Source organism: Vombatus ursinus, unplaced genomic scaffold, assembly GCF_900497805.2.
Source record: "Vombatus ursinus unplaced genomic scaffold, bare-nosed wombat genome assembly UNPS02010548.1, whole genome shotgun sequence".
In the NCBI taxonomy this organism is placed as follows: Eukaryota; Metazoa; Chordata; class Mammalia; order Diprotodontia; family Vombatidae; genus Vombatus; species Vombatus ursinus.
The window spans coordinates 5,655,460-5,680,644 of record NW_020950326.1 but is presented as its reverse complement, the minus strand read 5'-3'; the positions used below and the strand labels follow the sequence as shown (position 1 = coordinate 5,680,644).

Below are 25,185 nucleotides of genomic sequence, written 5' to 3'. Positions count from 1 at the left end.
ACACACAAGATGTTGCTCATTCAGCAAGAGGAGGTAAACTGAGGCATAATGGATAAATGAAGGCCCGAATATGAGTTGACAAGAGCCTAGACCTATCAGGTGATGCCATTTTAGAAATTCTAGGATCAGAGATCAGATTTAAGAGATGGAGAGTGCTTTAGGTATAATTTAGTTTGATTCTGCAGAGGAGAAAAATAAGAGAGAGATGAAGTGATTTTGCCAAGGTCACACAAGTAACAAGAAGCAGAGCAGGTATTCTAACCGAGGACCTCTAATTTCAAATGGAAGTGTTTTTCCATGCCCCCAGATGGCTCTGGCCCCTCTGCACACTTACCAACAATTGAGTGATGCTTCAGCTGCTCTATCCTGAAGAACTCTAGTTCCCCTTTAATTTTCCAGCTGGCTTGAATCCTTCCATTTCCCTTCAGGGTTCAGATATGCCCGCAGCCTGATTTCTTTTGGGCCCAATCTAAGCTTATTCAAGCCCACTCTAAACAATTCCAGTAGATGAGCCTGATGGTCCAGACTGGGATTCCAGGCAAGAGCTGAGCCACTCACTGGAGGCAGGGGGCAGGGCTGGGGTCCAAGTATCCCATCAGCCTGGGCTCCGGATGCCAGACCGCACAGTGGAGGAGTGTCGGCTGGTAAATGATGCACGGTTAGAGAGTGCACTGCTAGATAGTGTGTTTCTGGGCAGATATTTCCTGTTCAGGGAGGAAACCTCGTTCCTGCTAATTACAGGCTCAGCCACAGGAGACTCTGGGCTGAGGGACCATCACTAGAGCCTGACATAAAGACAATTCATAAGTCACTCAAATGCCTTGCCCTCCAACTTTTCTACCCAAGAAACGAGCTATATGTTTTTCAAGAGCCTGTGTTTGATCTTTGGGACCAAAAGCCAAGTGTAATGACCCAGCCAAAAGTGGCAATCTGTCCACTGACAGGGTAGGGAGTCCATATCACTCACCCCAACCAGCCTTCATTATCTGGTGATTATTCCTGGAGCTTTTTGTGTCTTTGTTTGTCATCTCTATTTACCACTGCCAGCCAGACAGATCCAGGAGGGAGACAGACCCCAGCTTCCTAAGACTTTCTGCTCTTCCACCCAGGCAGCTAGCTATAATGCACTTGGATCAAAGAAGGCAATTTGTAAGCACCTGGTTTCCAGGCACTCTTACAGTAAGCACTCATTTATCCCCAGTCCAACCAACTAGCAAAGTTCAGTTACCCAGAATGGTTATTTCGCCATCTTGTCTGGTGGCAAGAGATTTTTGCGGTGGGGGCCTTCTGAATGATCAAACAACAGTCTCATTGTATGGATTCCAATTGTAGTGGGAAGCACACATTTGTGAGCTCTTATGAGTGTTCCAATATGACTAAAATGATATGTTTTGCATGACTGCACATGTATAACCTATATCAAATTGCTTATCTTCTCAATGTAGGGGTAGGGGGTAAGGAGGAAGGGAGACAATTGGGAACTAAAATTTTGAAAAATAAATGTTATTTTTATATGTAATTGGGGAAAAATAAAATATTAAATAAATATACAAAAAGAGAAAAAAATGCACGTGTTCATTCTTTGAAATTCAGGAATCCATATTTGATGGATATGACATAACTGAGTAAATTGATCTGATTAACATGACCATTCCATTCCTTATCCATTCTGAACTAACAGGAGTTCACTGTATTATTAGTGAAAGTCATGACAGAATCCTGGTCTTGAAATCAAGAATTCCAAATTCCAACTCTCTAATGGTATTGATTCTGTGCCTTCAAATCACATCTCACAGTGAGCCCAAGTGTACAATTTTCAAACACAACATGGGTGGGAATGCAACAAAATTTCGAAGGTTAGCAAAGGGCACCCACATGCCTTGTCTGACTCTCCTTCTCTGGTATCCTTCTCCTAGCCCCCAGCATAGGGTTGGACACATAACAAAGCCTCCATAAGACCAGTCAACTAATTTACAGTGACAAGAACAATAACAGTAATTTCACTAATTAGTTCATAGGATTAAAGGTGTAGAACTGAAAGGACTCTTAGAAGTCATCCAGTACAACCTCTTTATTTTATAGATGAGGAAACTGAGGCCTACAGAGTAAAAGCAGTTTTCTCAAGAGCACACAGATAGTGAATGATAGAGGTAAGATACAAAGCATTATAGAAATGTAAGCGTTTGATAGATCTATTGGTTGTATCTGAAAAAACAACAATAAAAACAACAACAAAATCCCAAACCCTAAACACATATTAATTCCTACTTCTTGTCTTTGCTCATGCAATTTCCCCATTTGAAATGTCTTCCTCTCTTCTCTATCCAAATCACACCTCTTTCCAGGCCCAATCCAAGTTGTACCACATCCATGGATTCTTTCTTACTAACTCTAACTCTAGCAACCTCTTCTTCCTCTGAACTCACTGTACCTGTTTCCTGTTCCACTCACTTGGCACATAAGCATATGCACATAGCATGTATACACTTTATATTAATTCTTGTCTTTAACTGTTTTATGCATTTACCAATCAATTGATGAATTAACAAGAACTTATTAAGCAGCAACAGGCATACCTTGGAGATACTGAAGATTTGGTTCCAGAGTACTTCAATAAAGCAATTATTTCTATATAGCAATTCACACAAATGTTTTGGTTTCCCAGTGCACATAAAAGCGATGTTTACTCTACACTGTAATCTGTTTAGTGTTCAATAGTATTATGTCTTAAAAATGCACATTCCTTAATTACAAACTTTGTTAAAAAGAAGTTAACCGTCATCTAAGCATTCATCAAGTTGTGATCTTTTTACTGGTGGAGGGTTTTGTCTCAGTGTTGATGGGTGGTGATTGCCAGAACGTTGGGGTGGCTATGGCAATTTGTTAAAATAAGACAACAGTAAAGTTACTCTTGCTTTCACTTGAACACTTAGAGGCCATTGTAGGGTTATTAATTGGCCTAATTTTGATATTATCAGTGGAGCAGTCAGAACACATACAACATTTATTGTTGATTTATATGGGAATGGTTCATGGCATCCCAAAACAATTACAATAGTAACATCAAAGATCACTGACTACAGATCACCGTAATAGATATAGTAATAATGAAAAAGTTTGAAATATTGTGAGAATTACCAAAATGTGACACAGAGACAATATGAGCACAGGCTGTTGGGTCATATAACTAGTAAGTGTTGGAGGCCAGATTTGAACTCAAGAAGATGAGTCTTCCTGACTCCAGGCCGGGCTCTCTATCCACTTCTACCACCTCTGAGCCTTCTACTCATGGCATGGACAGACTGATTCGATGCAGGGTTGCCACAAACCTTCAATTTGTAAAGTGCAATAAATAAAGTAAAGCATAAAACAATGTATGCCTGTACTAACTCCCTCACACACAGTGCTAGGCATGAGGGATGCAAAGATAAAATAGTCTCTCCTGAAAAGAGCTTTTCTCCAGCAAAACTTCAAACTCCTTTTATATTTTACATACCCATAGGCATGCTAGAGTCAGCTCCAAGGACTCTCAAGAGGCCATTGTTAAATTTTCAAGGTATTTACACCCCAGAAATCAGCAATCTGGACAAATCTGGTTTTGGTTTATTGTTTTGTTGATTGCCTAGTCTGAAAGAAAGTGTTAATATTCACATCTAACACACAGGCACACCAGCCCAATTGTTAAACATTTACCAGCAGACCCCTGTATTGCTCTATAAACATTACTTGATCTCAGCAGGTACACAGTAGAAGGCTCAGAAAATAAAGTCATCACCAGACTAGAGACTAATCATAACTGGCATTTATATAACACTTTAAGGTTTGAAAAGTACTTTATATCCACTATCTCACTGAGCCTAACAACACTTTACAGTCCAGGGTCGCCATGCTAGTCATTTAATAGGAGCTCAATAGATAAAGCTAGGTGGTGGAAGTAGATAGAGAGCCTGGCCTGGAGTCAGGAGCACTCATCTTCCCAAGTTCAAATCTGACCTCCAACACTTACTAGTTGTATGATGCTGGGCAAGTCACTTAATGCTGCTGGCTTCAGTGTCCTCATTTGTAACATGAGTTGGAGAAAGAATGCTAAACCACTCCAATCTTTGCCATGAAAGCTCCAAATGGGGTCACAAAGAGTTGGACACAACTGAAAAACAACTAAACAAAAATACTCACTGAATGAATGAATGAATGCTTATAACAACCCTTTGGATTTACCAGTTAGTGAATATCAACCTGAGGGGTAGATGGAAAAGTAAAAGGAGTGGGGCTCGAATCATCCAAACAGTCAACATAGGAGAAAAATGACCAGGGAAGTTGACAGATTCCAGAGGTTTAGCAAAGAATAAAATAGGCAAACTATGGATGCAGTGATGCCCTGAGGCAGGGGTATGGATGGGATTTACTCATACTAAAGCCACCATAGATAGCATGGCTAGATTTCAGGAGTTGTTAATAGGAAAGAGAAGCAAACCTAGATCTACTGATTCCTATGGACAACCCCAGGTCTGTGGCACAACAGGTAAGAATGCTACACCTAGAGTCACCTTTGACATTACTGGCTATGTGACCATAAAGAAGGCATGCAGCTTTTCCCAGCCTTAGTTTTTCATCTGTAAAATGCAGATAATCATACAAATGACACCCACTTTCACAGGGTAGGGTCAGATGAGATAATGTGTACAGAGTGATTTGGCAACTTTAAATCAATATATAGTGTCCCAAAAGTCTTAGTACAAGCTAGTCTAAGGCTTTGGGGACACCCTTTATAAATGCTAGCTATCCCTGGAAGGCCAGTGTGCTGGTCTTATCCCTATATCCCTAATATCTAATATGTTAGTCTCATCCCTGATATCCTTAGAAAGTGATGTTTCGCCATGCTATGAGAAGGAAAACTCGCTTGTTATAAGCACAGTGGGGAATGTTTGTGTCACACACTCCCTGCTACTTGGAGGCTTGCTGATCTGTGCCATAAATACATCCCATTCCCAAAGGCCACAGACTAGCTTTTATTTGTAGGCACATCTAATAAATAGGGAGCTAGGGGACCTAATAATAATTATTCACCTACAGAATGAAAGCTCCTTGAGGTTAGGGGCTGTTCATTTTTGTCTTTGGATTCCAATGACCTAGAATAGGTGCCTGGAACAGAGTAGGTACTTAATAAATGTTTATTGAATTTGCTGAACTGAATACAGAGCTTCCAGGCCTACCTCATAACTCTGTGAGGTAAATAGTGCAAGTATCATAATCCCTACTTTACAAACAAGAAAAGAGAAGTGCAATGACTTTCCCAGAACCACACAGACGGCAAATGTCAGGACCAGGATTTAAGCTGTGGTCTTTTGCCCTCTTCCTATTATGGCACTTTTGAACACTTCCGCTGAATCAAAAAGGAGCTAGCCTTGCTGACCCCAGCTTTGAAAGATAATTGACAGAGAACTTGATCCCTTCCCCATCCATGAACTTCATATATGCTGGACTAAGTTTCAGGGTCTTGGGACATTTTTCACATTTTCATAACCCATTTCCTCCATAATACTGGCTTGAAGTCGGCAGGGGCTTTATTGCTGTTTTTCTACAGTTTAGGAACTCATCCGTCCCTCATTAGCAAAAAGCCAAAGAGGAAGGCAACTGGAGTCTGCCAGGGGAGGGTGGAAAGCTATCAGTACCCGTTGCCCATTTTTTTTTTGGAAGGGGGAGGTGACTGCCATCATTTCCGATGACAAATTAATAAGTAAGAGTTAGGTGTTTGGTTATTCTTTAGATGGGCTGTTTCATTTCTATGGAAACAAGTCTCTTCCTTCTCTTGGAAGGTCTCTGTAGAGAGCTGGCCAGACTTAAGAAGAAGAAAAAGCCTTTGTGTATCTTGCTATATTAATGTGTACTTAGCTCACATGCATACATAGATCATAGATGCAGAACTCAAAGGAACCTCGAGAGTTTGTCCAACCGTCTCATGTTGCAGATGAGGAAATTGGGACCAAAGGAGATTAAAGTGACTCACCCAAATTTATACTTAATAGGAAGTATCAGAGGTGGAATTTGAATCCAGGTCTTTAGATTACAGATGTATTATTGTTTAGTAGTTTTCAGTTGTGTCTAACTCTCCCTGACTTCTTTTGGGGTTTTCTCAGCAAAGAAGCTGGAGTGGTTTGTCACTTCTTTCTTCCATTTTATAGATGAAGAAACTGAGGCAAAACAGGTTAAGTGATTTGCTGGAGGGGGGGTGGGGTGTCTCACAGGCAGTAAATATCTGAGGCCAGGTTTGAATTCAGGGAAATGACACTTTCTGACTCCAGGCCTGACACTTAATCCACTGTGCCATCTGGCTTCCCTTTGGTTGCAGAGCCGAAGGTCATTTCCCTGTGCCACACTTGAGCTGAAGCACTATGGTGAAAAGTTTGCTCTAATCAGTGCCCTTTTACTGAAAGCCTAATACATGTAATCCCTTGTGCCTCACACAGACTTATAAGATGCAGCTCCAAAGAATGTCAGCTTCTTCTTCTTCTTCTTTTTTTTTTGCGTTTTGGTGAGGCAATCAGGGTTAAATGACTTGCCCAGGGTCATACAGCTAGTAAGTGTCAAGTGTCTGAGGTCAGACTTGAACTCAGGTCCTCCTGACTCCAAGGCTGGACGGTTAGAAAACACAGGACTGAATATAATGATCCTAGGACCACAGAATTTAGAGCAGGAAGAAACTCTCTTCATTCAACCTCCCTTATTTTACAAATGAGGAAACTGAGGTGAAGTGACATGCCTTAAAAAGTAACAGCCAGATTTTGAGCCCAGGCTTTCTGAATAAGGTCTACCTAAATCTACTCCTTGGAAATTCATTGCTCTGTTCACTGCAGTTGAAGTCTGAGCATCCCCCATCCCTGTCCCCCAAATCATCTCTTCTACAGGTCAAACAATCCCAGGTTTTTTTCAGATAATCACTGTATGTCATGTTCTCTTCATGCCTTCGTGTAGCCCTCTTACCATCCTGGTCATCTTCCCCTCTACCTTATTCAGTTTGGAAATGATCTTTCTAAAATATGCTACCTTCAACAATCACTTTAATTGTCCCTGAATGTATTAGGGTTTTAAGGGATTAGTTTATAGTTCCCAGAGAACAAGAATAGAATTTAAGGTAAGAGTGTCCTGAGGAAACTGGGGTGTTTGGGGTTACTGAATGTGCTTGGTCAATATTATTTTATATGCTAAACTAAGTGTTAGTGACCATAAGTGCACATTTAGGGCAGGGGAAGATCAGTGAGGGGTCTTGGAGTTATCAGGTAGGGCTTCATGGAGGAGGTAGAAATCTAGCTAGGCCCTGAAATATAGGTAGGGTTTGGATAGTCAATGAAAAGAGGAGAGAACATTCTAGGTATCTGGAAGGTGGGAACAACAAGGTGACCCTTGGAAACCTAGGAGGTGTGTTCAATGAGACAGCAAGATTTGAGCTGTATTAGAAAACAGGTATTGGGGATTAGTGAGAGAGAAGCCTGTGGTCATATTAGGAGGGGTCCTGAAGGCCAACAAACGAGGTTTAGATTTGATATGGCAGATATAAAATTTCCAGTCCTATTTTTTTTTTACTTCAACCTTCTTCTCCTATTCTGCAGCCCCCCTCCCCCAGTTCTACAATTCCCACAACCCCTTAGTGTGAAGGGAAAAAAAAAGAAAAGCTTTTCCTGCCCCAATACACAACGAGCCTTGACCTTAGCTTTTAATAACCACTTAGGCCGGCAGCTGTCTCACTTTAAATAAAGAATCTCATTCCTTGTTCAGATACTAGAAAGCAATTTCACTAAGTGCTTAACTTAATCAGTTTCCCTCTATAGCCACTGACTAGACCAATAGCGCTCCATTCTCCTCCTGCCACACTATGGGCATTGCCCAGGCTACTGCCTCTCCAAAGCCATTGTTTGTTTTGAAGGGTAGGTTGGAGTGGGGTGGAGTACCCTGGGATCAGGGTCAGAGGAGCTCGGTTCCAGACCCCAGATGGGCCATTGCAGTGATCCACTCCAAGAGCTGCAGTTTCCTTGTCTGTAAATTGAGGATAACAATGCTTGGGTCCATTAACCTCAAAGTATTCCTGCAAGGAAAGCCTTTGGTACCTATGACAAATCCATGTAAGGTAGTATTATTTTTAGAAATTTTGTCCCCTGGTAGCCTCCTCCAGTCAGAGACAAGGACACATTTTTTTATGTACCAGCTGTCCCTTCCCTGGTTCTAATGCCCCTTCACTGCAAGCTTTATTTGTACCTTCTCAGGACAGCACAAGGAGGGTCTCTTAGTGTAGACCACAGAAGAGCATAACTTCCACTAATCCTGTGAACCAAATCAGTCAAACCCTCCCTCTCTTCCTCCTCTTCTCCCACATCCCCACCACCAGGGCCTCTCAAGTGCCTGAAAATTCATGCCGGCCTGCTGAACTCTTTTCATTCGCTCATCTTTGCCAGGAAATTAGATACACATGGTAGAGTCATACAGTACTACCAAAATAGTATGCAGGTCCCAGACTGAGAGGTGGCACAGAAGTTTAATCTGTGTTAAGGGAAAAACACACTTCGGGGGAGTAGAGAGAAGGATTCTAATCCTGACCATCACTAATTTGTTGAGGCATTAGGAAAATTGCATCCTCTTTCTGGGTTTCCTTTGAAAAATGAAAGAAGAGGTTTCTCTCTCTCTCTTTGTGTGTGATTGATCCTTTTGACAGTCTGGTGAAATCTATGAATGGATTCTTTCTTAGAATTGTTTTTAAATTTTTTAAATTAATTTATTTTGATTTATCAAAAATCACTTCCATAAGCTTTTGAGTTTTAAATTTTTCTCCCCCTCCCTCCCCATCTCCCTCCCCAAGATGGCACACAATCTGATATAGGCTGTACGTATACATTCCTTAAACATATTTTCACATTAGTCATGTTGTAAGGAAGAATTAGAACCAATAGGAGGAACCACAAGAAAGAGAAAACAAAACACAACAGAAGAAAAAAATAGAAAATAGTATGCTTCAATCTGCATTCATACTCCATAGTTCTTCCTTTGGATGTGGACTTTTTTTCCTTTACAATTCATAATTGAACAAAACTATTAAATTTCACTTAGAGAGTAGTGAAAATAAAGATGTATTTTCACCCCACCCAAGATGAGAGATCCCCTGAAATCTAATCTCAGACTCCTTAGAGTTTTGCAGTCATCAAATTAAGAACCTCAATCTAGAGATGAGGTGATTTCTAGGGTTCGACCAATTCAGATATTCTCTGAATCTATGAATTTAGTACGGAGGCTTCAAAAAGAACCCTGTGGATTCATATCAAATCTCTACAAGCTCCATGCGGTTGGTGCCCACAAGATAATTATCATCATCACCATTTTTATAGGCTTTAAGTTTTGTAAAGCATTTTACAGAAATCACCTCATTTGAAGGTTACAAGGACCTTTTGAGGTATGTTTTTCAGGGTATCTCATTTTACAAAGGAGGAAACAGACTCAAAGAGATTAAATGATTTGGATTTGGGGCTCTAGAGATTTGGCAATCTCAGTTCATAAGAGAAGTGAAAGCCCTGCTGTCCCATAGTTTCCACTAAGAGACATTCACTGTACCACACATAGTAGCTGAATTCCAATCCTACTCTTCCTGACTTTAAATCCACTAAGCCTGACTGCCTCCCATATATTGGTGGCAGCTAAATGGTGAGCAGATCTGCAGTCAGGAAGGGCTGAGTTCAAATCTAGTCTCAGACACTTACTAGCTAAATGACCCTGGGCAAGTCACTTAACCCCTGTTTGCCTCCATTTCCTCAACCGTAAAATGGGCTGGAGAAGAAAATGGCAAATGCTCCAGTATCTTTGCTAAGAAAACCCCTAATGAGGTCATGGAAGAATTAGATATAAATGAACAACAACAACTCCCATATATTGCTCAAGACTAGGCCCTTGGATTTCAAAAAGACATTTTTACTTTCTAATTGCCTGGAAACTTACCTTTGATCTCACAGGTTTTAGATAAGTAAGAAGGTTGGCTCTCTGATAAGACAATGGAAGAAGTGCCCAAAAGTAGGAGTAGAAGAGGAAACTTGCTTTGTTGAACTCTCCCAGGTTGGGGCGGGGTGTGGCAGTGGCCTTAGCCAAGGTACACTCTGCCCAGCCTGGTCTCCCTAGAACAGGCTCAGGCTACCGGAGGGAAGCTGTTCTGCCTTGTACTAAACCCAAATCCTATGTTGAGTTGTACAATACACCTGCTGTTGGAGTCCTATCGCCTTCAGGTTTGAGCCACGGTTTTAACTGTCCCCTCCCTTTCTCTGCTGCTGCCAGCCAGTTTGAGGGTTTCTGCCATAGGCAGCTCCCATGGTCCTGAAGGTTCAGGATGTCCCTCCCCAGTACAAGTGTCGGATTCCTCTTTGCAGCTGGCACGGTCTGGCCAGGTGTCAGGACAGACAGTTCATTCTAAGGTCAACATTACAAAAGTCGTGTTAACACCCAGAATGGAATATCCTATGTACACTTCATTAGGAAGCCCCATCCCCTCCCTAAGAGGTTTCCCAGCCAAGGTATATACAAGCATTTGGGGACCTTGAAAAAATTATTTTTAATTTATGGAATAAGACAAGTATTTCCATAACATAGTACAATAAAAAAGATGATTGCATATGGAACTACAAGTCTATTACGCACAATTTGCTATTCCTTTAAATACACAACAAAATTATCATGTAAATTTCCTTCCCCCCTCAAGAGATGGCTACCATTAGACACAAATATTACATATATGTATATATGTAAAATTATCCTATACACACTTCTATTTATCAGTTCTTTCTCTGGATGGAGATAACATCTTTCTTCATATGTCCTTTATAGTTAATTTGGGCATTTATAATAGTCAAAATAACTTATTTGAGCTCTAAGAGGGGAGTTCTACTCATTTTCTTACCCATATTTTGAGGCCCAACTCAAAGAACACCCACCATTCACGAGGCCTTCTCTAGCCATTACTGCCTATAATGAGCTCTTCGTCTTGTGAACTCTTGTTAAATTTACTATCTGTGGGGCAGATGGATGGCTCAGCGGATAGAGCACTGGCCCTGAAGTCAGGAGGACCTGAGTTCAAATCCGGCCTGAGACCAAACACTTGTCACTAACTAGGTGTGTGACCCTGGGCAAATCACTTAACCCCAATTGCCTTAAAAAAAAAATTTACTATCTGTACCATGCTACACAAATAGAAATCAGGGCCACTAATCCATACATAAGGATCCTTTTGGGCCACATGTTTAGTTTTTAAAATATATTATCCAGGTTTTATTGTATTTTTATTTATTTTGTTAAATATTTCTAAATTACATTTTAATCTGGTAAGGGCAGCATCTGAGAATGTTGTGGACTACACTCAGACCCTGGCTCAGTGTTTGACACCTCTGCTATACAATACACTGTATTTGTCTTCTACCTGTTTTATCTACTTAAATTTTACTGACTTCCCTAGACATCTTTTACTTACAAAATTCTATTTTTTGATGAGTGGGTGGTTCTCAGAAAAACCCAGAAAACTTACATGAACTGATGCTGAGTAAAGTGAGTAGAACCAAACATCGTACACAGCAACAGTCACACTGTGTGATGACTCACTTTGATAGACTTAGCTCCTCTCGGCAATGCAATGATCTAAGACAATTACAAAGGACTCGTCATGGAAAATGCTGTCCACATCCAGAGAAAGAACTATGGAGTCTGAATGCAGGTCGAAGCATACTATTTTCTTTCTTTTTTTTCTTTCTCGTGGTTTCCCCCTCTTGTTCTGTTTCACACCATCACTAACGTGGAAGTATATTTAATATGATTGTATGTGTATAGCCTATATCAGATTGCTTGCCGTCTTGGGGAGAGGGAAAAATTTGGAACTCAAAATCTTATAAAAATGAATGTTGAAAACTATCTTTACAAACAAACCAAAGTTCTATTTTTTTCCCCAACTACATTGTAAGCTCCTTGGAAGAGGTAATATATTATTTCTATTCTTGATATCATCACCCTTTTACAGACCTTTGTTGCTACCTAATTGCCCTATTGCAATGTCCTCCTAATAGGTCTTCCTACTTTCCCTTTCTCTTTCTTCCAATTCCTTCTTCACACAATCAGGATCATCTTTCTCATGTGAAGATGTGGTCACATCACTCCTCCCTTCGAAGGCTTCCTGCTGACTCCTAAAGTTCAGAGTCCTTTGCCTGGCATTTGATAGGTGAATAGTTCACCTTCCTTTTCAGCCCAATCTCCTATTGTTCCCCTACAATCCAGCCACGCTGGTTCCCAACACCATTTGCTTTCTTCACACTGTTCCCTAGGCCTGCCTAGCCCTCACTCCTCCCTCCTCTTTGCCTTTGGAATTCTGATCCATTCTTTAAAGACCAAATCAGATGCCACCCTGAGTGCACCTACATCATGAAAACTTCCTTGATATGTCCTCTCTGTCTCTTCAGTAATGACTATCCATCTCAAATTTTACCATTTCATTGTGGACTTTTCTGATGTACTTATGTAACAGTGCTTATTACAGTTATCTGTGTTTGTGTGTTATTCCTAATAAACTTTATGAAGGCAGGGACTATGTTTAAACTTTCAATCTCCTGGTCAACACCTGGGTCAACGTTATGCACACAGTAGGTGCTTAATGTTTGTTGTTACAGGCCTTTGTGGCCCCTTTGGTCTTTATTAGAACAGTGCTTCCCACCTAATATTTTATGATTAACTGATTTTCCTTAACATTGGCAGCCAGGGGAAGAGAAAGGGAAGATTAGGGACTGCAGGAAACATGTATGAAGGCTGCCAACACCAACTCTTTACTGGAACATATACTTTAAGTTCTGGGGCCCTTTCCAAAAGTTGGCAAACTAATTTTTTTTTCCCCTAGCCATTGGTCCTTAGAAACCATTCACCAACCTCCCCTGAGAACCTCCCAATCCGGGGAGTACTTAGAGGCTAAGGCTCTAAAAGTTGACTCAGAGACAGGATAGAAATTAAGTGGAAATATAGGAAAACCCAACTCCCATTCCAAAGGCCAAAACTGCAAGTTCAAGTTCAAAACCTCTGACCTGGTATTACAGGCCCTCCACAACCTAGCCCCAACCTACCCATCCAACCCTATCTCTTCCTACTACTCCCCTATTTAAAATCTTTTGCCCCTGCCACAGACAGATTTAGTAATGAATTTCCTAAAACACCCACAGTGCTCTGTCCCTCTGACCTCCTCCAGAATTTTACACCTGCATCACTCATCTGGTATTTAATTTGCATGCACTGGCATCAGTTGTCTTCTTGTGTATGTCTACTCAACTATAAACTTCTTGAGAGCAGAGGTGGCATTTTAGACTCTTTGTACCCTCATCACTACTACTACAGGTTGGCACATTGTAGGTATTCAATAAATACATATTGATTGAAAATTGTTTCTCCGTGAGAGCGGGAGTGCCCAGGATCACAACAAATGTCTCCTTTGGTTTTCCCAAGGAAAGATTGTAATGTCTTGATCCCTTTGTGGGTGTGTTTTCCTTATGTCTGCCAGGAAGAGCCTACATTTCCTTGTTGGTTCTCACCCACAGGCCCTCAAAAGAGCCTTCTCCTTCCAAAGCCCTAAACTCCACTGGGAAGCCAAAGTCAACAACCTTCCCTTCTGGGTGCCTTCCTCCCAAACTTCAGGGAAAGGTGTGGGAAGGAAATCCTTTTCTGCTAGCGCTGCCATGGGCTGAACCCATAGTTATGCTAGGAGACAACTAGACATCAATGCCCCGCCTCCCGCCCCCCCCCATCACTTCCTCAAGTAGCAGGCAGGGCCTAGGGGCTGGAAGGGCCATCAGTGATGGGAAGGCCCTCCCTCTCAACACCCAGCCCACTCCAGAGCAACACACACACAGGCCAGGGTGGGCTGCAGTTCCTGGATGGGGGGGTGGGGAATTTGGACCAAATACAGATGAGGGCAAGGCTCTCTGGCCTGGGAGAGGGACGGTGAACCCTGGCTTCCCTGTCCAGTCCGAGGGTTTTCAGTCGTCTGCAGCAGAGGGGCATGTAGCAGACTCTGATACCCTTCCAGGATCCTTAAGGTCAATGGCCAGTTTTCTGAAAGCTTCTCACCTCCAAGCAGACCCAAACCCCGCCCCCTACCCCTTACTTTTGGTAGGGCGCACGTGGCTTCAGCAGAAGGGGAAGGCGGGGACAGAAGGAGGGGGCTAGTAGACTGGTACCCAGCCCTCCCTCGCCGTCCCTTTGAACACCTCATCCACCGGCCCCCGGCCCCCATTCCCTGCGGCGCCAGAGCGCGGGGGTGTGATGGCGCGGGGCACGGCGGGCCCCGTTTGGACTGCGCCCCGAGCGCGGCGGAGCAGGAGCAGGAGCAGCCACGGGTTGTCACTCACCTCTCCCCGGGGCCAGGGCCCCTGCGCGCGGCGGTGACAGTAAGTCTGCGGCGTGCTGGGAGGCTCTGCTCCTCCTCCTCTTCCTCCTCCTCCAGCTGCCTTCCCCGCCCCGCGCGGATCGGGGGCGGAGAGGAGGGCGGGCGGGGATGAGGCCGCCCCACTCTTATCCAAGACGGCCACCTCCCGCCCGTAGCAATCCGGGCGCGCCTGGAGCTGGGCTGGGCTGGGAGCAGCACCCACCTCCTCCGTACCTGCAGCCCCGCCTGGCTGGGGGAGTCGCGCTGGACAGAGGGAGCGCGCGCCCCCACCTGTTCGCTCCTCCGGTCCGGAGGCTCCGGCCAACCACCTCCTCGGCCGCCCGGCCTAATTGCAGCCTGCCCCTCCTAAAAGAAGATTAAAGCTTGGGATGGGGGTGGGGGAGGGTAAATGGGAGAGGAGAGCCCTTTAATACAGCCAGGATGAGGTCACCTTTGGCAGACCGAGAGCAAGAGAGGGGGTGTCTTCAAGCCCAAGCACCAGGAACCGGGAGTATGTTAGGGATCCGCTTCACATAAAGGGGCAGGATGGGGACGGGGAAGAATGAGGTTCCTCCTATTTTTCTGATGGAAATGGGCTAATGGGAATAGCACAGGCCTTGGAAGCAGTCTGCCCTTACCTCATCTTGTAACCTTGGAGAGCCCTTTCCCCAGCCTCAGTTTCCTCATTTGAAAAAAAGAAAGGGTTAGTCTAGAACTAGATGATGGCTGTCTAAGGTCCCTTCCAGCTCTTTGCTTTTGTGATGCTGATGTAATGAGAGATTGTGATGCCATGGCTGTTTGAGGCCACGTAATCCAATCCTTTCCTTTCACAGATGAAGAAGATAGTTTTGGTTCTGAGCCTGTAACACAGTCAAAGTATGTTTCAAGTTTAAATTCTTCCAGGATTGTAGGTGGAACCTCATATTTTCACTCCAGAATTTTCCCTGGAGCAAACCACTGCCCTCCCCACCTCCCCAACCTCCTCCCCGACAAGGTTTTCTTGAGATATTGCTGTCTTCCTTACAGTCATTAGTACCAGGAGTAAAGGAAATCTGGTCCAGACTCTTTCAATATCTCTACTGTACTGTCCACATAAAAAGGAACTGAACCCTCTCCTTTGTTGTCCCCCACTGCCCAGTCATGGGTTCCCAGCCTCTCCTCATCTCCTTAAATGAATTCATGTACTCTGAAAAAGGTTGTCTCTAGAAAACCCCTGAGTAACAGTAGACCTCAGGTGCATATGGCCCAGGCTTGGCTTTACTTATTATCAGTTTCCTCCACTAAAGTCCTACACTGATGCCAAATCCCTATGGCTATGTGATCTAAGAGCCAACTTTGCTGAGTTTTGCTGTGTTGGGAGGACTTTGAGTACAGGCCCAGCAATGAACTATGTGTCCTCCAAGAACAACCCTAAATAAGTCTGGAGAGGCTCACTGGGAGGGCTGGTCATCAGATTAATATTTTTGGTCACAGAAACTCACTAAAGTGTTTATGAAGGCATGTGATCTACATCAGTGAAGGAACTCCCCAACATCAAGGAATCCAAGGTTCTTTTGTAGTATTATCAGAGGTACAATTACTACCTCTGTCTAGCTATGTGACCCTCAGTACCCTGGGTGACTCTCAAAGACTAAGTTGAAAAAGAGTTGACATCTGTGTTGGCACAGGAAGTTTCCACACCAGGATTTCCCAGGTTTGACAGAATCATAGATCAGGACCTCCCCCTTATTCCCCCTTAAATGTACTTTTCTCTCATTGGAAAAGTACCGTAGGTTACTTCCATGGGCCTCTTTTTCTAAGTCAAGAAAGAAAACCCAAAAAACCACATATAAGATGGGAGGTCAGCCTGTGTCAGGGAGATAAGCTAGTTGAGCTAGAAAGGCTTTATCTGAACATTTTGGAACTTGTAGAGCAGAACAGGTTGACCTCTCCAGATCAGGCTTATTTCAGGGAAGTGAGGTATCTGAGCAGTATCCAATAACTCGTGTTGTGTTAAGCCCTCCCAGCACCCCCCCCAAGAAAGGACAAACAAGAGAGGTTCCCCTCTGGGTTTGTGTTCTATTCCATACTGGAAGAGAGTTGTCACTTAAAGGGAGGAGAGAAGGCATGGTATCCCACATAGACTCCTGAAGGGACCTCTCCAATCTCATCTCCAACTCTTCTCCTAATCCACTATTTCAGCCATCTCCTTCTCAGAATTAATCCCATCTCTTACCTCTGAACCTTTGATCACACCATTCTCCACATTTCAAATATTCTACCCCATATTCTCTGCTTGTTTCAGTCCTAGCTTCCAAGGCCTAGTTTAAGTTTCATCTCCTCCAAGAAGCCCTGACTGTCTCAGACCACAGTCTTCTAATCTTTAGTAGCAATTACTGCCTATGCTACTCAGTAGTCACTGGCCTAATACTGTTTATTTTTATGTGCATAAATCCTGTGTTGAACTAGAGTGGCAGCCTTTAGAGGGTAGGCAGATGCTGTGTCTGATCCCTCTACAGTTTCTAGCACAGTGCTCCCCACAAAGAATGAGCTTTAAATCCTGGCAGGGGCACTCTTGTAGGGGGTGCAGTCCATTGGATGGAGTTTGGGCTAGATTGTATCTAAGGGCTTTGCCAACTCAGATTCTAGGATCCTCTGATTAAATGTTTGTTGATGTTGATGAAAATTCTTTGGCTTTCTCTCTATATCTTTAACATGAGTCAGCAAGTCTGCACTATCATTAATAAATGCAGCCTGGGAAATGGATCCTTGGGTTATGTTCTCGGTGTGCTCAGCTCACCATATCCCTTGTGAGGCCCCATCTTTCAGCAGAGGGGAGGGAAGAGAATTTAAAGAAAAAGGATGATAAATAGTAAATGACTGGGAAAATGAGCTCTCTGAAAAAAATCCACTAAGGATTGTGGACTGATTAGTCTGGGGAAGAAAAGACTGAGAAGAGCCTAATGGGTGTGCTGGAACCAGCTCTCAGTGGGGGAAGTTGAATTTTTTCAGTGTGATCATTTACACCTTGGAGAAAAAAAACAAAAGCTACAAATCAGGGCTTGATTCATGGATTTATCTATTGTCTAGATTTAAGAAAGCAATGGAGAAAAATTTAATAATTAAACTATTAAACTTAAGAATGTGTTGTGTTTTTCAGAGAATTGGTTATTAAACATTTAACTGGGGGAGGTGGTCATGGAAAAAAAAGATTGTAAAGGAGAGAATCCATATCCTTCTTCACATTCTTGAGAATCCTCAGTTCACCATTCATCAATACTAGACTATCTCTTCCACAAGGGTTGGGACTGGTTCTCTTTATCAGGTCAAGGGTGGGGAGGTGTGGCTCCTTTCATACCTTCCAAGGCCCAGCTTCAGTCTCAACCATTTGAACCCATCCCTGATCCCTGAAGCCAACAACAATCACGGGACTAGGAATTGGAAGGGATCACCTAATACAAGTCCCTCTTTTACAGATGAGGAAACTGAGTCCCAGAGGCCTCCTCTAGGGCTTAGAATTGGTACAACACAATGCAGCCCCTAGAATCATGGACTATCAGGGCTGGAAGAGAGCTTCATGATAGTGTAGTCCACACCAAGCAAAGTAAACAGAACTAAGAAAACAACATGTACAATGGCTATGACAGTTTACATGAAAAGCCCACACAACTGGTACAAAGTGAAGTAAGTAGAACCATGGAAATGGTAAGCCCAATTACCACAACAATGTAAACAGAAGAGAAACTGAGTATTAGGCCACTGTTTAGTCATGAGCCTATTTGGGGTTTTCTTGGCCAAGATCCTGGAGTGGTAGGTCATTTCCTTCTCCATTTTCATTTTCATTTTCATTTTCTTCTTCATTTTACAGATGAGGAAATTGAGGCCAACAGGATTAAGTGTCTTGCCCAGGGTCACATAGCTAGTAAGTGTCTGAGGCCAGATTTGAATTCAGGCTTAACTTCCTGACTCCAGGCCCAGTATTCCATCAACCATACCACCTAACTGCCCCAAGCACTAGGAAAGATAAGGAAATATCCCTCCCACCCTTCTTTGTAGAGGTGTGGAAAGGGAACTAGGGGTGGAGAAACTACTATATCCCATCAGATTCAGTTAATATGTTGATTAATTTTGCCAAACCATTTTTTCCTTACCTCATTTTAAAAATTCTTTGTTTTAAGAGATGGCTTTCTGGATGGAGGAGAGATAAGATGGGAAGTTCGGATGATATAAATAGCAAAAAGATGTCAATACAAATTAGTTTAAAGGTCACCATAAAAGTTGAACTCTGAGTAATGGAAAAACCAATTAAAAACCCTGGAGAAGAGAGAATGAAACATACCTCCTCCCCTACAGCAAAGGGGTAGGGGCTACTGGGATAGACTATTGTATATGATGTCAAACAAGCTTTCTGTATCAGATTTTGTGCTTCATTTTTCCTGTGTTACAAGACAGGGTTTGAGGGAGTGGGTCTGAGAAACAACTGTGATATAAAGAAAAAAGACCAACATGTAAAGAAAAAAGCTCAATAAAACCAAAATTTTCTAAAAGATTATCTGCTCCAACCCTCTCACTTTATAGATGAGGAAAATGAGACCCACAGAGGGAAAGTGACTCATCCATAGACAGTGCTAGTTAGTGGCACTGTCTCATTTCATTCTCTAGCTGTTTCATATACTTATTGTGAGTCTCCCTCAATATTTCATTCATTTATTCATGCATGCATTCATTTGTTCATTTATTCAATAAATATCTATGAAAAGCCAGGTGCTCACTCAACTAAATTTTAGTCTCCTTGAACAAAGGGAACCACGTTTTAAAAATATCTCTAGTCTCCCCTACAGTGTCCAGCACAATCCTAGGTAAACAGTAAATATTTGTTGGCTTTATTAATTTACCTGACATAGAAATGCTTTTCTTTTTCATTTTTTTTTTTACTATGGGATTAGGTGGGTGGTATCTGAGCAGTGTGTATAGGGTTTCTGAGGATGTCAGACTATGGAAATGTCTTTTTTCCCATATAGAACCTAGCCCCTTTGTTGAGAAGACTTGAATATAAAAGATAATATTAGTCAGCAAAAGGTATTAGGCACAGTAGAAAAGGGATGATGTTCATTTTCGGTTTTTCAGATTGGCCTAACTTTTATAGGCTGAGACATATAAGATCCACTTTAAGGGGTGCAAAATAAATGTATTAATTAAGAATGAAAAAGGACAGAATAAGGAGAAGCAATATGATCTGCCTTCATTGGCCAGCAGCCAAAAGGCCTTGGCTCTATTCCTGCCTTTGCTACTAATTTTCTGTATGACCTTAAGAAAGTCATTTTGTTTCCCTGGCCCTCTCATTTTATCCTTTGATAGAATATACATGGTTACAAAAAAAAAAAAGAATATACATGGTAATACTGCATATGCCTAAAGAGGTCTAGGGAGCTGCCCACTTGTGAGCTTACTTTGGGTATTTGAGGGCAGTGGGAAGGAGAGCATCCTCTAGTTGAACCAGATAGTTGTAGCCAAAGGGTACAGATGAAGTGAACCTTTCTTCAGGACTTTCTTGAAAGGAGATTCCCCAACACACACACACACACACACACACACACACACACACACACACACACAATCATATTCTGGCATATTCTGAGAACATTTCTGGGTGCCTAGGTTGGAGGGGTGAGGTGCAGACTCTGTTAGTTTTTCTTGGGATCTATAATTTAAACTTATAACCATCCTTGATTCTTTTGAATAGATCTGGTCTTGTGTAGAGGCAGAATAGGTAGTTTTCTACATGGCAAGGTCTGAGGATTCTGTCAGAAGGTCTGCCATTCCCACATTAGTTTTGGATTAAGCTTTGCCCTTTCCTCAGATCTCTTAGCAAATGTGAATTAGTACATCAGACAGACCACTTTCCTGGTGTTGGGAATGACTGAACCCTAGATAGCAGGAGCATGAAGAGGATTGGCAATGGGATGGAACTGAAAGTGGGGGAAAGGTCATGGAAAGAAGAGGGAGCTGCTACCGTGTCCTCTGCTGTCAACCAAACTAGAAGTTAAGGTCTCAGAGTCTTTCTCTTTCATTTATATTTCCATTCATCCACTCCTTTTCTACCCCATCTTACAGTGTTCATCTCAAAGGGAGAGTCCATTCTATGTAGTCTTCTAATGAAAGACCCAGAGGAGAGGGTAGTGGGTCTGATCACGAGATTTTTTTCCCCTATTCAATTCACTTATTGAACAAAAACTTATTGAAGATATACTTACTATATGCAAAGTACTTTATTACTTGCTATGGAAAATAGGAAGATAAACCAGACCCCACGGAGCTTATATAGGATGAGATTAGGGGTATACAATAGAATTATTGACAGAATCTTATTGCTGATGATCTAAGACAATTCCAAAAGACTCATGATGGAAAATGCTATCCACATCCAGAGAAAGAACTGTGGAGTCTGAATGCAGATCAAAGCATACTGCTTTCTCTTTCTCTTGTTTTTTTTTCTTTCTCATTGTTTTTCCCTTTTGTTCTGATTCTTCTTTCACAAGATGACTAATGTGGAAACATGTTTAATATGATTATACATGTATAGCCTATCAAATTGCATGCTGTCTTAGGGAGGAGTGAGGAAAGGGAGGGGGACAAATTTAGAACTCAAAATCTTATGAAAGTGAATATTGAAAACTAAAACTAAATTAATTAATTTTAAAAAAAAAGAATCCTAGTGCTGCAATGTTCCTCAGAGATCATCTATCCCTGTTTGAAGACTTCCATTAACTGAGAAAAAAATACCTCCCATGGCAGTAAATTCATTTTTATATAGTGTAGAACAATGAAAAGAATCTTTGATTTTAATCTAGGGAATCTGCATTCAAATGGTGGTTCTGCTACTTGGAAAAATCATTTAATCTCTCTGGGCCTCAATTTCTTCATCTGTTCTAGTACATGATCTGTAGGATCTCTTCCAGGGCAGCTAGGTGGCGCAGCGGATAGAATGCCCAGCTCCCTGTCTCCCTGACTCATCTTCCTGAGTTCAAATCTGGCCTCAGGTACTTACCAGCTGTGTGACCCTGGGCAAGCCACCTAACATGTTTGCCTCAGGTTCCTCATCCGTCAAATGAACTGGAGAAGGAAATGATGAACCACTTCAGGATCTTGGGCAAGAAAATCTCAAATGGGCTCATGAAGAGTCACACAAGACTGAAACAACTGGACAAAAGCAATAAGGATCTCTTCCACTTCTAAATCTGTGATCTCTGTGATCACTATAAATATTAGAAAGTTCTTCCTTGTAGCAACCTGAAATCTCCCTCCCTATAACTTTCATCTATTGCTCCTAGTTCTATTCTCTGTGGCCAAGAAGAATATATCTAATTAATCTCTCTTCCACCTGACAGCCCTTTAAATACTTGAAGACAGATAGTATGTTTCCCCCACACCCACCTCCCTTCCCAACTCTTCTCTTTTCCAGGTTACATACATCAAGTTCATTCAAGCAAACATTGTGTGGTATGGTCTATAGTCCCTCATTATCAATAGTCACCAACGGATGAGCTGGATGAGCTCATCCAACGGAGACAAGAGTGCAGCCCCACTGGCAAGAAGTGGATGAGCTATAGCTTGATAACGTGCTTGATAACTGTGGTGCCCAGAATAAGATGTCAAACTAGAACAAGTTTGTGTTTTAGAGTATAAATGCAGAGTTGAAAAAGGATACCTTAGAGTATGGTCGAGTCTGATTTTATAAAGACTAAAGTTCCAAAAAGATGGACTATATCCAGAAGACTAATAGATCTGGCCCAGGTCCTGGCCAGGTGATGGCCAGGACTGAGGAACATCCTTAATTTGGCAAGAGACAAAAAGGGAAGAAACACAGGACATGGGCAAAGATCATCGTATTAGGTAGAATGTTATGGCTTTTTTTGTACCTTTAATCCAATCTCCTTACTGTGGTAGAATGAGAAGGGTACTTAACCTAGAGTTAGGATGACCTGGGTTGAGATCCCAGGTCAGACATCCCATGTGTGTGACCATAAGTGGCCTGACCTGTCTGAGCCACAGCTTCCTCTGTAAAATGGAGATACTTATAGTACCTACCTCATAGGGTTGTTGTGAGGCTTACATAAAATAATATAATGTCAACTTTTTCCTCTTAGTTCTTTTTTTTTTCAGGTTTAGTAATTTATGTATTGAGCCAGTAAGAAAAGGAATGAAATTCAAAATTACATTTCCTAAAAAAAAAAAAAGAGGGGAATACAAAAATCCCCATAGTATCCATAATGAAATTATTAGAGAGTCAGAAAACCCATTTCTAGAGAAAAGCACTTGTTGGTATCATGTTTTATTACATTAGAATGGGGAAAGGCAGGACTTGAGAATGAGTTCAGCTAGGTCCCTGAAGGAGGATATGAGGGAGGGGGAATAAATCCTTCTCACCTCCCCCCCTCCCCCCATCATTCTCTGGTTTCCTCCTGAAGAATAAAAGTGAGAACAGGGGAGAAGGAGGAGAGAATAATTGTAGGACCAAATCTTAATGTACAGAACAATTGAGTTCTGCATGGACCTATAGCCTAGCTCTTTCATTAATCATGGTGGATGTGGGAGAAACCTGGAAGAGTGATTACTTCCACCCCAGACAAAGAGGTTCTGTGTCCCTCCCCACCAGTCCTGTACTCCCCTGATGCCTCTCACACTGCAGCTGAGCGTACAACCCCAGAAAATTTAAGGTAAAGGGGCAGCTATGGCTAGGATATTTTTGGAGTTAGGGAGTGATAATGCCACTTGTTAATAGAAGTACATGACAGGTTGCATGGGGGTAGACAGATAACAAACTAAGGTGGGGGGTAAAGTAAAGGGGAAAAAAGATGAGTGTTGGGTTTGGTTCCCCCAGAAATGGATGACTAGGTTTGCCCTAAGTTGGATAACTCCCCAATCCCTGGGAACAAAGCCCAGGGATAACTAGACAAGGATAAAGTACAATTAAATTTAAAGAATGATCCTTAGGCTCCTGGATCTTTTACCCTAGTCTCTAGGACTAACCTAAATACCTCCTAAAAGGCTGTGGTCATAGGAAAGCTCCCATGATAATTTATAGATGAAGAAACTGAATCCCATAGAGGTCAAATGACTTGTCCTGGTAGCTTGAAAATGTAAGCCAAGTAAACTGAATATGAAAACCAAAGGACTGGCTTTAGTGAGAAAAAGATTAATTAAGAAAGAAGATTTGAACCCTCTTTCTGGTGGTTCCCCCTATTGGTTCTAATTCTTCCTTACAACATCACTAAAGTGAAAATATGTTTAATAGGAATGTATATGTATAGCCTATATCAGATTGTGTGCCGTCTTGGGGAGGGAGGCGGGAAGGGAGAGGGAGAAAAATTTAAAACTCAAAAGCTTATGGAAGTGATTGTTAATAAATCAAAATAAATTAATAAAAAAATAAAAAAGATTTGAACCAATGAACTGAATTGATTCTAGAACTGGACAAACACTGATATCTTTTACCTATACTGCACTGGTAACCTGTTATATAACATGCAATGGCACGTAATTTCTTTTGGCCAATCCTTATCTCTCTTTCATAGCCAGTGTAGGCCTATTAATCACCTTTGCCAAATCTGTGCTGGCTTAGTGAACATGGTAAAGGAAGAAAAAGAGATGCAGAATGAGGGTGGGGGGGTGGTAGAAAGAAAGCTCTATCTTAGATATTTTATGGTGGTAGTAAAAAAAAAGGAAAATGATGAGAAAGGTTTCACAGCAAGTAACACATTAAATAGATAGCTGGCATTTCTAGAAAGCTCTAAGGTCTACAAAGTAGTGACCCTGACTCCCATTCAGTGTCACCCTTGGCCTCCCTCCATTATCCCACCAGTACAGCAAAGAGGAGAGTAATTCCTGCTGAGACCCTGCACCCATGTTGACCCATTAGTCACCTGATTTCTGCTGAGAGGGGCAGCTGTCAGCTTTAGGAACTTCGCCCTGGATGTCACCTTTCTTGCCAGTGGGGCTGCACTTTTGTCTCCATTGGGTTCCATTTGCTGGGTCAGGGAGTCCCATTGACGTCATCTCCAGGGAAAAAGAGGTTGAGTTCACAGGATGCTTGGGCTGGAGACTAAGTCAAGTAGGAGTCAGGGGATAGTGGGAAATCCAATTCCTAAAGCAACCCTGCTGAGCCACAGTGGTTGGAGCCAGGGAGGGACCCAGGGTTGTGGGCCCCAATTTCTCTGGACAGAGGGTGGCTAGATTCTGCCTGACTTCAGGGCTGCAAAGACAACAGAATAACTGGCAGCCTTACAAGTTACTTAGGGCAGTGTCATTGTCCATAGGGTCATATGCAAATATATAGGTGGGGTAAGGAGATAAGGACTCTTGTGCAAAGCTGAGGGCAGCCAAAGAGAAGTTTACTGGAATCTTGACTCCACCTCTGTTCCCTCCCCTCCTCCCTGCCACTGCTTTTCCTGGTTGTTTCAACTCCAGGGTTATCAGTGAGGTGTAGGAGCTCAAAAATAGGCCTTTTGTCCAAATCCTATTCATTCATTAAAGGCAAACCCAAGTACTGCCTCCTGGAGTAAAGTCTTTCTCAACTACTCAGCTTATAATGATCTTCCTCTTCTCTAATTCCTTTGTCCTTATTATTGTTACCATCCATTCATCCATCCACCATACATCCGTCTGTCCTCTATCCTTCAACCATTCATCATCCATCCATCCATTCTATAGTAGAAAGAGCTCTAAGTTCTAAAGTCAAAGGATTTAGGTTCAAATCCCTACTAAGTTACTCACTATCTGTGTGACCTTGGACA

At 42.3% G+C, this 25,185-nt stretch overlaps 1 protein-coding gene across 2 annotated transcripts in view; it reads right to left on the bottom strand.

Moving 5' to 3' along the window:
- The window catches only part of STEAP3 (STEAP3 metalloreductase), a 73,655-nt gene extending 49,024 nt beyond the window's left edge, over positions 1 to 24,631 (bottom strand). Inside the window, exon 1 of one of the 2 annotated variants that reach the window (XM_027854757.1) lies at positions 24,316 to 24,631. In XM_027854757.1, the coding sequence (XP_027710558.1) occupies positions 24,316 to 24,448 (133 nt within the window). In that variant the 5' untranslated portion in view covers positions 24,449 to 24,631. Of the gene's footprint in view, positions 1 to 14,396; positions 14,475 to 24,315 lie in introns of those variants that run through there. The other variant, XM_027854758.1, reaches the window with a different exon arrangement.
- Positions 24,632 to 25,185: the final 554 nt, after the last annotated feature.